This window comes from Panthera pardus, unplaced genomic scaffold (genome assembly GCF_024362965.1).
Source record: "Panthera pardus isolate Hobbes unplaced genomic scaffold, ASM2436296v1 HiC_scaffold_2, whole genome shotgun sequence".
NCBI lineage: Eukaryota > Metazoa > Chordata > Mammalia > Carnivora > Felidae > Panthera > Panthera pardus.
Window position 1 is genome coordinate 119,998,095 of NW_026526765.1, and position 14,390 is coordinate 120,012,484.

At 42.9% G+C, this 14,390-nt stretch overlaps 1 protein-coding gene across 1 annotated transcript in view; it reads right to left on the bottom strand.

The window, feature by feature from the left end:
* The window catches only part of ARHGAP26 (Rho GTPase activating protein 26), a 422,696-nt gene that overhangs the window by 83,837 nt on the left and 324,469 nt on the right, over positions 1–14,390 (bottom strand). The window contains 1 exon segment of the mRNA XM_019424560.2: positions 3,540–3,678. Coding sequence (XP_019280105.2) covers positions 3,540–3,678 — 139 coding nt within the window.

A 14,390-nucleotide genomic window follows, 5' to 3' on the forward strand; every position in this document is an offset into this window, starting at 1 on the left:
CCATTAAACATCTCAACAGGGACTGAAGAGAGGGCTAACCAATGGAATACAGAGAAAATTCTCAAGTCCAAGTACATCAGTGAGGAGAAAAGTGTAACTGAACTCAGGAGGAAGTAAGAGGAAATGGGGTTCTGAAAAACATCATCTGCCAAAAATCAAGGTACAGAAGGGTTATGTGAAGATGTACTTGTGTGTCCACACAAGAGCAATCCCTGTAACAAGGTTTTGCTCTGTGGCCACAACTTGAAGAAAGGTAAGTTCACACCAAAGCTGGACAGGTGTCACAGGAACTGAAAGTGCACAGCATGGAAGTAACAGGTGAAGAGTGCACACCCCCAGTGACAGAACAGCCAAATGACAGTATCAGAACCCAATTCTAGTCAAAACAAACTTGAGTTCACATATTTACATTAAGAGAAAGGAAAGGAGTCACTCAAAAATTCAAAGTACTATCTGTGGACTCCAAACCGTGGTAAAAATTTCACAGGTGAGAAGTAAGAAGTCTTTATCTTTATTTTAATGGTTACATGTTTAATGTATATTAGAAAGTAAAACAGTGAGACCATCAAATTCACATTTTTAGAGATTTTACTAAGTAGGATGAAGCCATGTAAAGAAGGCAGAGGGTTTAAGATCAATTTAAAGAAATGTATTCAAACAAAAGCATATGAATTATGTGGTTGAGGGCCAAAGAGTAAATGAAGGTCTGTGCAAATGACTCGAGTTTGGGAAGTAACTAAGTAGCCAAAGTTCCTTAAACTGAAAAACATCACCATATGGAAATACACAAATTTTTCCCTCACCAATTACCTGCAGTATTTATTTGTACTTTAATTCTACAGAGTAAATTCAGCAAAGTGCTTTGATAAAGTAGCCTTCTATCTTTATCCACAGATAGACAAAGGGAAGGGTAAGTTGTGTGCAAGCAAGACAGTGCCCTGTCACCTGCTCATCTGACAGTGAGGGGTGCTCACAGAACCTTCCAGCTCCTGGCCAGTCTTCCCTTCCAGCATCAACTCACTCAACCCCTCCTATGGCACTTTCCAAGCCAGCTTGGATGTCATTTCTAGTTTCTCAAGAAAAAAGCGATTTCCAAAACAAACCATAAGAAGTCTATGAATATATGCACACTTGCATTCTTTTCAATGGAAACGTTTCTTCTCCAAGACAGGGAAGAAAGCTAAGCGCCCCTGAAATATTTGAGTGTATGGAAGTTCCAGTCCTGTTTCCAGGGCGCATTTCCTAACATTTGGAGGAAAGATAAGCTGCTTCACTGTCTTCCCATCTTCCATGCTTCCATCCACGGTGCAGACAGGGACATAACAGCTCGGTCTGCGGCTTAGATGCACCTGTTTTCACACATCCTTAACTTTCATCCTCTGGCTCATGTGATAAAAATTAATCTTGAGTCAGGATCTAATTGATTTTCTCCTCATCTCCATCTTCTTCCTTACATGCTCCCAGAGTACGCTTGTAGACCTGCTTCCAAGCTGCTTCTGCTTCCATCCTAACCTACACTGCTCATTGCTTAGTACAAAACGAGGTGACCATCACTCTCCTGGACACCTGAGGAACACACCCCTCCACAGCCTAATGCCCTGTTCATGGCAGATATGGGTGAGACCAGTCCTGTTCCAAGTGTTCCCTACTACACTCAGAGGGGCCCAGGCCACGTGCAGACCGAAGTGAGAAGGACCCAAGCCAGGTATTTAAGAGCAACACGGGCTATTGTTTGAAGAGAACTCAACCCCATTGGGGTCAAAACCCCAAAAGTATACAAATCCTTTCACCTGGAAATTCTTCCAGGATTTATCTTAACGAAATGATCATGTATATGAACAGATTTAGCTACAAAGATTAACAGGGGCTTTACTCATGAAAGCTAAACATCTGAAACAACCCAAAGGGTGCTAAATTCACCAAGGTCCAGCCATTTTATGGGATAGTATGACATCTTTAAATGCAGTGACGCTCTGGGGGCAGCGAAGATTTGTTTTCAGAATGATAACTTCTGAAATACAGGGGATAAGAAATGCTTTTTCATAAGGAAGAAGAAGATGCCAATCCAGATATGGATTTTCTCTCCTTTTCGAAGCCAAGTGGCTGATTCTTCTGATCTGTGCCTTTACTGTACTTCATAAAGGCAACAACAGCAACAATAACAACACCACCTCCGCCCCTCCACCCCCCCCCCACCCCCCGTAAATGCGCTTATTGTGCACCAGGTGCCATGTGAAGTGCTTTAATCTGCACAACAACTCTGTGAGGGAGAAACTAGTATCCCAGTCTTCCAGAAGAGAAGCCCAAGGCCCCGAGATGCAAGTTAACTTGCCCACATCGTGCACAGCCAGAGAGCGGCAGACTCAGAGCCAGCAGCCAAGCAGTCCAGTGCCAGTGCAGGCTCTCAACTGTCACATGTTCCACAGCCTCTGTGAATGGGTATTTCTCTCTGAGGGTGCTTACTGCGGTGACCTACATGATCCATTCACTTGTCTATTCCCCTCACTCAACTGTGAGCACTTTAAAAACAAGGTCCTATTTGTATACTCCCAGTCCCTTGCAGGCCTCATCTAAGCATCAGTTGCATCAAAGAATTAGCCTTGGTATTTGCACGTGATTAAACAATAACTAGTAATAATAGTGGCAGCTCTCAGCCCTTGCCAAGTCTAGGACTTGTGCCAGATGCTTAAATGCAAAATTGCATTTAATCCTTAACAAATCCCTTTAAGATAGGCACTGTTATCCCTACTACACAGATGAGCAAATGGAGGCTGCAAGAAGGTAAAAGGCTTGCCCGTGCATTGCTGCTGGCACAAAAACCCAGGTCTGATTGGACTCCAGGCAGAGCTGGAGCCCTCACCACCACCCAGCTCTCTTATTACAGAAGCTCAAATAAGCCTGGATATTTTAGGGCCCAGTGGCCTGATAACTGCAAAGAACTCAGTTCTGACATGAAAAGAGGATTCAGTCAAACCGAGGTGATAACACTCTATGGCTTGGAACAAAGAGGGCATTATTCTCTAATTAATTCATTAATTAAGTTCACACATATATTAAGTGTCTGCTCCATGCCAGGCCCTGTGAGGTGGAGCAGAAGGATGAGCAAAGCAAGGGCCAGCCCTCAGAGTCACAGTCCAGTAGGGCATGTGACTTGCACTAATAAGCATTTAATTACAAACTGAGAAAAGGAAACTGGTTCTGTGGAAGCCGCTAACAAAAAAGGGGCCAAGGCAGTAATGCCGGAGCTGAGCTCTTACTGTGTAGCAGGAAGAAACAATGCTCAGCTGTTCGCCCAAAGGAGATCTGGAAAGAGAATCCTGAACAGCAAGTGGCCCTTGCCTTTCATTCTCCTAACACTACTTCCTGTCCTACCAGGCTTACTCAGCAATGAAACTTGCGAGGGCACCGCCATACACCATCCTCAAGGACACGCAGGGCAGGCACCCATAGAGAGAGGCCGGAGGTGTGCACCCTGAGCAGGTGGGAGGTGGCACGGGCCGTCTCGTGAGCACCCTGCTGGCCCTGAGCAGGAGACTCACGTTTCTCTGCTGACTGCATGGCGTGGAAGAGCGTCAGGGGCCTTTCGCTGCAGGAAGGGGGCTTGGAGTCACTGCTCTTCTTCCGGGACAGGTGCAGCTGGGCATTGGTGAGAGGCATATCAGGCACGGTGTTGAATATCTGCAAGGAAAGTTTCACAAAAGGGTCACACGCTGCTGTGAGTGGAAGAGCAAGCACAGGCCCCGACCAGCACAACCGAAAGCTTGGTGGTATTTAAGAATCAGCAAGAAAAAGACCCGAAAAGACCACCAGCATTTGCTCAGGACTTCCCTTGAAACATCTCTCAGAAATGATATTAAACGTTTTCTTTCAGAAGCATATCCTGGATATTGGGGACTATTTCCTTCCATTTCTAGCCCCTTCTGCTGTCACTTCCCCTGATGTTCTGCCGGTTGTTCTTTCCAGGAGAAATGGGAATGTATTGTGCTAAATACAAGCCATGGTCTATTACCAAGGCTTTGAGCTTTCTGACTACCTTTTGTCCAGAACCAATTAATCAAAACCCCTTTACTTTTCCTCACTGGTTCTATTGACCAGTTCTTAACGACTGCTTCACAACTTTCTTAGAATGTGAAACATGCATTTAAATAACATTCCAAGAAGTCCAGAGCAGGGCACCAGTTCTGGGTCCTCTGTCATCCTTAGATGGAGCCTGCTTTCTAGTTCAGGAGCTGTGCATCATCTTTGATGCTGAGTGTTTTCTTATTTAAAAGGCGGGGGGGGGGGGGGGAGGGGGGGGGCGGGGGGAAGGTTGATGACAAATGTAACCAGTACTAACATTTGGAAAATGTAGAAAAGCATCAAGAAAAAAAAGAGAACAACTTTTCCAATTCCACTACTTAAAGAGAACTACTACAAACATGTGAGTTTTCTTATGAACTTTTTTCTTTTAAGCTTTCACTAAAAAAAAAAAAAAAAAAATTCCTGGGGAAAATAAGAAGAAAACAATAGACTAAAATCATGACAATTTTTTCTCTTTTTACAGATACAAGTTTGATAGAACTATGATAACAGCTACACTTATACACTGCTTACCATGATTACCGTAGCCACCATGTAATGTCAGTTCCTTGGGGATTAGTCACTACATGTGTTTTACATGTGGCTCATTCAATTCTCAATGATCTGGGGCAACAGGTACTGTCCTCACCATTTATAATGAAGAACCAAGGCAGAGAGGTTAAACTGCCAAAACTATAGATACAATTACAGATAACACAGAAAGCTGTCTCCCAAGGTTTTTCTAGATTTCTTTTCAAACACATAAAAATAGTCACACTAATTCATTCAATCAAGAAAGATCTTTCGAGCATTTACTTCATACCGAGGACTCTGGGTCTAACACTGTACGAGGTAAATGTGTTCCCCGTGGCTGGAGAGTTTGCATCCGGTAGCTGTGATTTACTGGGCATCTGCCATATGCCAGGTGCCAGGTTAAGTGCTTTGTGTGAGTTATCTCACTTAATGTCAAAAGAACATCTTCCCTAATTGGGATTATATAATCTACATACTTTAGTATCCCATACATCTAACAGTATATTTCAACATTTCTCCCTTGTTTAAAAAATAGGTTGGTGCGCCTTAGTCAGTTAAGCATCCGACTTAAGCTCAGGTCATGATTTCATGGTTCATGGGTTCGAGCCCCGGGTCGGGCTCTGTGCTGACAGCTCAGAGCCTGGAGCCTGCTTTGGATTCTGTGTCTCCCCCCCTCTCTCTGCCCCTCCCCTGCTTGTGCTATCTCTGCGTCTCAAAAATAAACAAACATTAAAAAAAATGGCAAACGTGATTCTTAATGGTTATATGACAACCACACTGTATTAAGATATCAGTATTTATTGATCCACTCATTATCATCTGTCACTCTGGAGCTAGCCTCCTTCTGGATTTCCTCTTTCTCAACAATCATGAGTAACAAGAGAAAGGTAGGGGTACCCCACTTCCTTCAACTATGGATGGCATTAGACACACCACAGACTAATGGCCCTCTCTTCTTTGTGCATACATTTTAAAGTAGAACTCTGAAGCAGATATATAGAAAGCAAAGTCATAAGAATGATGAGAATTTTAGCCAAGACAGCTGCGCTCCATGGGCTGGCAAGTCCTTGGGCTCCAATGATGCCAGCCAGCTGGTTAAGTCAGTCTCGCTCCCAAACACAGCTGTCTGAAAACAGCATTATCATATTTTCCCTAGGGGACTGAATTTTCAACAAAATAAACTGAATCACAACATAGCTGAGTTCAAGTGGGGCGAGGGGGTAAGAAGAGAAGGGGACTTAAAGCAAAAACAACAGAAACGTCCTGGCTTCCAGAGGAATTGGCACCCCTAAAAATAAGTACCAGCGCTATGCATATATATGTACAAGTCTCCTGAGTATCTGCGAGGGAAGCAAAAAGAAACCATGGTTCTTAATGAGCGCAAGGACCACAGCCTCTAAGAGGCTTTCTCCCCTTTACTGTGTTCCCGAAACAACACTGAGCCATGAGCCTACTCCCGGGTGAGCACCTCATGGCACACGAATATCACTGACATGTAAACCTTGCTCCTGTATGTGATCATCCGTGCCTGCATGCCAGGTGCTGTGCTAGGTACTCACGTGACCTCTCTCTAAGCCGCAGGTCAATTCAGCATGTAAAGTAGGGTGAGCGTGCCACGGGAGAGATTTCCTGACCTGCTGCACAGCAAAGCAGGAGAGGGGTGGGAACCGGAATCTACGGCTGTGGCTTCTCCCATCTGCACTCTCCACTTCTTCAGCCGTCTCATTCTTTCAGCTCAGCTTTTCCAGCCAATCTTCACTATAGAAGCCATTCCCCAGACCCACAAGCACGGATTTCAACAGGTAATGGTGCCTCTTAGCACCCCTCTGCCTCTGGCCTCAAGTACAGCCCTCTCGGCCATCCCGATAGCTGAAAACATCTGAAAATGAATTCAGACTTAGTGAGAGGCCTCCGCCCCCTTACGTCTGGCCTCCAAGCTTTGGAGCTCTTCGCGCAACTATAATGGGCACAGAGATAATGTATATGCATATTAATTTCAACTGTCACCAAAAATGTGGTGGTTGTACTCCTGCCTAAAAACTGTAGGAAACGCTGGGGAAACAAAGACGACTTGAGTTGTGAGGAAAGGCCGTGGATTTCGGCAGATGCGTGAAAAATTGCTTCCAAAGCAATGCTGATACACACCAAGCAGGAAGAGATGTGGGAACATAGGAGAGTATTTGATTCTTGCACACGGGTAGCTTTCTTTCAAAGAAAAGTTGTTTGGGAAACCAGCACCATTTCGGGTGAGAACTACAGTCCCCAAGGCCAGCTCTCTGGGCGGCCTCGAGGCAAGCCAGGCCCAGGCCGCTGAAGAGCTCTGATGGGGCTGTTCTCAAGCGCCAAAATGCAAAGTGCCGGACACAAGACTATCGCCACTGTGATTACATGTGTTTCTGAAGTGCAAGGGCACCTCTGTAAATGAGACCTCACGACCACCAGTGCAGAGGATACAAACTTACATTAAGGAGACTGGGAAATCATTCCCCAAAATACTGTTGTTCATTTAACTCTGAAACTTGAACAAATGCGAGCTGTTTCAAGCCTGCTTATGGTCTGGCCACCTTCTAGCCAGGCCAAGAGTTTGTCTCTGTGCCAAAAGCTCAATTTGGAATTCTGATGCGAATCTGAATTTTTCACAGTTTTGTTGGTTATTCCGATCCTATTTTGCTTGGAAGAGAATATTTCAAGAAAATCCAACGAGGTTTCCTTTGTTCTGTTCAGAACAATCAGTGTACAAATGACTGCTGAATGATGGAAGGGTGAGTTCCCATCACCTATGAACAATGGATTTATGGAACTCTACCATGTGGCCGGAACAATCTACTCATGTCACAGAGACTTTCCAAATGAATACACAAGGGGGGCGGGGATTTATTTTGTGCCCCAAGCGGCCCGTTAATTCTATCCAAACTTACAAACTAATTCTGACTTAGTTAGGAACGCCTTAGAAATAAAAGTTTTTCGGAAAGCTGGGGTGCTTGGGTGGCTCTGTTGGCTGAGTGTCTGACTTGGGCTGAGATCATGATCTCAGGGTTTGTCAGTTCAAGCCCTGCACTGGGCTCCCTGCTGTCAGTGCAGAGCCCGTTTTGATCCTCTGTCCCCCCTGCCCTCTGCCCCTCCCCCATTCTTGCATTTTCTCTCTCAAAAATAAATAATCATTAAAAAAAAAACTTATTGGGAAGCCTATAAGCCTTCTGAAAGCTACTGAGGAATAAAACTGTAAAATAAAAAAACAACTCTGGATACTCTTCCAAGTATTCTCAATTTCAAGCTTCCTATAAGTGGAATTAGCAGTCCCATAAATACCAAGCTCCTGTTTCTCCTTAAGCTGTGGTCAGGAGAGTGGTCAGGGCACTTTGGGCTCTGCAGTCACACAGAACCGGGTGGAGTCCAGGTTCTGCTGCTTGCTCAGTGGGCAACACCTACAGCTGCACTGACCTCACCAACACTGATAATCAGCATCACTGTCACAAGGCCACAAAAAGCACAGGAAAGGAATGTACACTTGTCATATGGGTGGAAAGCAAAGAGGCTTGGGAGCTAGACAGACTTGGGTTCAACTCAGGCAAGAGCCTCAACCCCTCTGAGCCTGTTTCTCTCGTGTAAACAAGGAGGATCCTATTCCTGCCTCACAGAGCTATTAAAAAGCTAAGGCACATGAAGCACTGAGCACACAGAACCCAGCAAAGAATTGCCTAGAGATGGTAGTGGTATAAATAACAATAAAATAACCAATAGGTATTGAGTGGCCATCATGCTCAGTTATTTGCATAAATTATCTCATTATTTTTACTCAGAATAACTCTGTAAGAAAGGTACTATTATTCTTGGCATAGTGAATGCGAGGAAACTAAGACTACGTGAAGATAAACTGATTTGTCCAAGGTCACCTATGTGCACGTAGCTGGACTCGAAACTTAGCACGACTGTCTGGATCTTACCCACCTGTAGTCTTTATACCTATTATTAATTTGAGAGACAGAAGACAAAATAAAAAGGATACAAGTTTTACAGTTCAATGGATCTGACTTTAGTTGCTTACTAGTAGTTCTGGGACTCTGAACAAGTTGTGTAACTCTCTGACCTTCAGATGCCTCATCTGTAAAAACTCCCGGGACTGTGGCGAAGACTGAAACACCTAACACGGTTTGACACTCAGTGTTCACGAGATATTACTGCATTCAATAAAAAAGTGGAAGAAGGGAAGTAAGTGGAGACTCAACAATGAATTATTTGCAGTCAGGACACAAGGATTTAATTTATAAGTGCAAATTTAATTACTGCTCTTTGCAAAACATCGATCTTAACTGCTTACAGCAATGTTAAAATTTCCTGTTCTTTTCCTTTGCATCATCTACAAAACTCAAATTTCACTGCCTGCTCCCCCCGCCTGCCAGAGGCCCATCTTGACACTGTAGACCACTGACACTTGCTAAATTTGTTTTTAGCCATGGCACATACACATTTTTACACCTCTTCCGGTCCCGTTCATACATGCTCCTGTAATTTACAAGGATTAGGAGCTTCCCTATAATGTGTGGGGTAAACTCTTTATTATGTGCTGTGATTTTTATGGGAGGAAAATTAGGTCATGATGAAGAGTTTCTGGTCTGTAACTGCAAAGTAGCTCTCAGACAATAAATCAATGACAGAGGCCTGGGGATTACAAAGCAAAACAGAAGAGACTGAATGTTTTCCTGAGACACAAATTCATCAGTTCCAAGTATTAAAGGATCAACAAATCTGGGCTTGTTTAATGTGAGGACTGTCTGCTTTGGGAGTGGAAGGCTGGAACTACCAAGCAGGACTCGCAGACTGCCCACTCCCTCTCATGGACAGACAGTACAGCAAGGCCACTTAGGGCCCGAGAAGCCATAAACCCAGCGCCTTTCCATGGGAAAGCCAGGCAAGTCGTAATAGGGCTCATTTATAGTAACAGTTAAGAAACCAAATTCATAGGCTACAGCTACAGAGAGGGTTTTTAAGGACAATTGGAAGTCCGATGTCCTATCGCTATCAGCATTTTGGCAGAGAGATCAACAATTTAGAAAGTAGTTTGGGAGTTTTATTAACAGTCCTTCAAGAAGAAACCAATTCCATTTAGTAACGGAGGGCATATATAGATGGCACGGGTAATCCATGGGATGTTAGGGTTTTCACTATCTCAAAAAAGATTCTATTTCTTGTTCTCTTTGTCAACAGAGAGGAAGAGACGAAAACATAACAAAACTCTACCCTTATCTGAGCAACATTAAAGGAGCTACACATTCACACAATGATTGGTTTATCTGGGGCTTATTGGGAGGGAATATACATGCTTAGATCCACAACCTTATCACACGATTAAAGATTAACTTGCACACACTTGACACTCAAGAAAAGTAAAAAGGCCTGTGAAGGAAGCATTCCAGCCCAGCATACAAGTAAATCTCGCTTACTTTTAAACCTAACATGGATAGGATCAAAAAAAGTACATTCAGGAATGAATGGAAGGAAAGGTCACAAAAATTCCTGATGAACACATAAAAAAAGCCACGATCATAAGATACAAGATTAATTTCCCATTAATTCCCCTAATTCCCAGTCTCCATCATCATTAATGTTGCATATCAACAACAGCTTGAAATATCAAGAAAATGAAATAAAACTACCAAATGCTTGTCAGTTGCCAGAAACAGCTCAAGCCAATTGCATCTTATTAACTGATGTACATTTTGTGTGCAAACCCCAACAGCAGTGCAATGGATTTCAATTCCACTGACATTTTGGTAAAAGCAGATCAAGGTAGTTTGGTGGGCCCAAATCAACTCAAATCAAGACAACTGCATTGAAAGACACTACCATTCCAATGGGAATGCAAGATTGCTTAGGCCATGGTGTTTACCCTAGTGTTTAGTGGGGCCATCCATGGTTACCAGCTCTTCTTGTCATGTAAGATTCAAAGTTAACATACTTTAAAAGGGGGCATCTTTGGGCATTTCTAAGAATTAACAATGTAAAGATCAACCCTCCTACCTCTTCCAAAGCAAACTGATGAACCAGGAAAAGAATCATGATGATTTCTTTTATAAAAGATCGACAGGCATTAAAAGGGGCAATACTGATAAAAGCATGTGGTGCACGGGCACATATGTGCACATGCACATTCTTCTTCATGTACAAAAACCCTTTTGAGTGTCACAGCCATAAGAAATATTGTGGACCATTACAGAACAAGTGGGTCCAATCCTACTATTATAGGTTGGAATTTAATAGGAAGATGTAACACACACACACACACACACACACACACACACACACACACACACACACACGTTATTAACCAGAGATTTCATGTTTAACTAAAACTATATAAGAAGAAAGCAGTTTGTTTCCTTGATAGGATTGCTCTTCCCAAACGTCTAAAATTTTAAAGTTATTGGCAATGCAATCTTCCAAAAAAAAAAAAAATTTAAAGTAGCAAAATCCCTAGGCTTTGGGGCATTTTACAATGACAGCACTCACCATTTTGCTTTACTATCTTAACTACCAGCATATAAATATTGGTACCTGCCACTATAACCCTACATATTGGCCTGCTTGATGTTTTAAGGCTGAGAGTGATCAGCTGTGAGCTGGGCAAAGATTGCATCCATACAGAAATGGTCATTTTACATAACAGATTGTTACCTTAAACCAAGTTTGCAGCAAGACTTAAAATCTTTCCCCTTTGAAATGTGACTACAGGTTTGTTTGTTTGTTTATTTGTTTGTTTGTTTAAAAAAGGAAATCTCTTAAGTTTATTCTTCTTTAGATCTCATGAAGAACCAAATAAAATTAGGATCTTAGTGTACCTTGTGTTAAGTAAGGGCTGTAAGTCAAAGGTTACACTCTGAAATTGTTTTTATATATAAAGCCACAAGTTTACAATAGTATAGTCAACTCTATGATTTCACGATTTAACAAGTGATTTTGATATCAATAATCAGAGTGCAATTTGGTTCGGCTCCCAGGGAGGTCCTTCCAAAGTGCTGAGGTAATCATTTCACCCCTTTACTGGGAAACCTGACAGTTCTCATTTTTCAGGAGTAAACGCAAACCCTTTCCTATAGCTTTCAAGACTCCAGACAATGGGTAAAACCAACAGTTTTTGGCAGCATCCCCCACCACTTGCTAACATATAACCCACCATTCTTTCTCAACCGTGTAAAGTTTAATACACATGAGTTAATTAATCCTGATTGACTGACGTTCCCCTGGAAAGCTGTTCCTCTTGTCTCAACTCTTTCTCTGCCTAGAAAACGTCTTTATCTGTCTGAGCCTGATACTAACAAAATTAAATGATTTCTCCTCAGTGATGCCATACATTTTACTCGTCTTATTGGATTCCACTTAGCACACGGTATCATATTGAGTTGTACCCTGATAAAATTGGAGCACCTTGGGAAAAACGTCCCATCTTACTCATTTGCAGCCAACAGTAGGTGCTCAAACAATGCAGTGCCCAGAGACAAACTAGAACAGATTTGAATAGCTTGGGTTGTGAAAGCATTTCAGCCCTAGCTCCTCTCCTAAAGGCTGTTTCTTAAACTTCTTGCACATCAGGTTTATAATTTGTAAATTAGGGGAAAAATATCGATCTTACAAAAATGAAATGATATGATGGATATAAAGCTGCTTGGCACATTATCTTGTAGACAAGAAGCTATAAGTAAAAGTTAACTATTGCTGGGGTGCCTGGGCAGCTTGGTCAGTTAAGCATTCAACTTCAGCTCAGGTCATGATCTCGGTTTGTAGGTTTGAGCCCCACGATGGGCCCTGTGCCGACAGCTCAGATCCTGGAGCCTACTTCGGATTCTTTGTCTCCCTCTCTCTCTGTCCCTCCCCTGCTCACACTATCTCAAAAATAAATGAGCATTAAAAACTTTTTTAAAAAGGGTAACTATTGCTGCCAATATTACCTCTAGACTATGCACGTTACAAAAATCCATTACCTACATATCTGTATGTATTAGCAAACATGGAAAAAGGACGATCCCCCATGAGTCCCCAAACATAATTGCTATCTTCTGGCTTTTTCCTCTCTGCCTCCACTTACTGTGGGATATTTATTTCCTACAACGGTTCCAAACAGTGCTCTCCTCGCTGGATCTGCAGGGGGAGGTGAAGGACAGAGTTTCTGGCCATATGCTTTAGCCATATGCTTAAGCCAGTTCAAACACAGGAGCCTTTTTCCTTCTCTTCAAAAAAGATGTTTTGTCAGGTAAAAGAAAGTGAATTTTCTGGCTAGCAAGCATTCCCCCTCCTCTCTCTTTTAAATGTCAATTTTGATGACAAAGAGGTTTTTCCAGTTTTAGACATTGATGAGTTAGTTCCCCACACTGAGGCTTTCAAAGGGTATTTGAGGACTAACTTGTCAGTATCACCAAATGTCCCTCGGTTCTGTAAAAATTGGCAATGCTGAGGGGAAGGAGAAGAATGCTTCCTATAAGAAATACTGAGGAGCTGCCTGTGTTTAGGGCAAGACTCTCATAGGAAAGCAATGCCTTCTCCAACAGAAACTACATGCAAACCTGCCAAGCATGCGAGGTGAGGTCTTATGAGAGAACCCCTGCACAGACAGCAGCCCACAACTGCTCCTTCACCTTTATGAGCACAGTGCTTCTCCCAGCAGAGGTGGGTTCTATTTCCCACCCTTTCAATCTTGCTGGCCTGGTGACCTGCTTTAACCAACAGAATGTGGCTGAAGCAACACTCTGTCTATTCCAGGCCTACACCTTAGGAGGCCTTGTGGTTTCTCTGTTTGCCCCCTTGATAGTTTGCCCTAGACTACCAAGTGATGAGGGATCACATGGAGACAGAGAGACAGAGACCCCCAGGAAGAGGATCAAGGTATCCCAGTGACAACTAGAACCAAGGTTTCAGATGTGTGGACTAAGACCCTCTTGGATCATCCAGCTGCAGTCAGAGCATTCCAGCAGATACCATATGGGACACACAGGAGCCCTCCTCAAATTTTCTGACCCACAGAATTGAGGGCAAAAAAAAAAAAAATCCTTGCTATTTTAAGAAACTAGGTTTGGAGACGATTTTTAAGCAGGAATAGATAACTGAAACAGGCATCTTAAGATTCTCCCCCCCACCCAAGGAAGGAAAAAAAAAAAGAGGTTAGAGTGGGAGAGAGCCAAAGCATAAGAGACTCTTAAAAACTGAGAACAAACTGAGGGTTGATGGGGGGTGGGAGGGAGGGGGGGTGATGGGTATTGAGGAGGGCACCTTTTGGGATGAGCACTGGGTGTTGTATGGAAACCAATTTGACAATAAATTTCATATATTGAAAAAAAAAAAGAAAAACAAAACAAAACAAAAGATTCTCCCCCCCCCAACCGTGTGTGTGTGTGTGTGTGTGTGTGTGTGTGTGTGTGTCCAGTGGCTAGATGCCTAGGTTTCTACACCCTCTCTTGGTACCATCTTCTATTATTGGGTGCCTCCTAATTTTATTCCAAAGGACCAAGTAAATACGTTCTACAAAATGTTCGTAACAATATGAGGGAGTATTATGCCAGTAATTGTGGGGGCCATATATTTAAGACCTGTATTCAGATTTGTTTCAAGCAAGAGGGCATATACTATTGCATGCTTCTTACTGGAGGACAGGATGGAAAGATGCTGTTGGAAAGCATTTCTTCATGTGGGGTTTCAGGATTTTGTCCTACTCATGATGCTAGTTAAAAAAGTAGTCACTCATTTACATTTGTGTATGTGCGCATGTTTCTAGAAAATTACAGTCAAGCCTAAGGGAATGCTCATTAAAT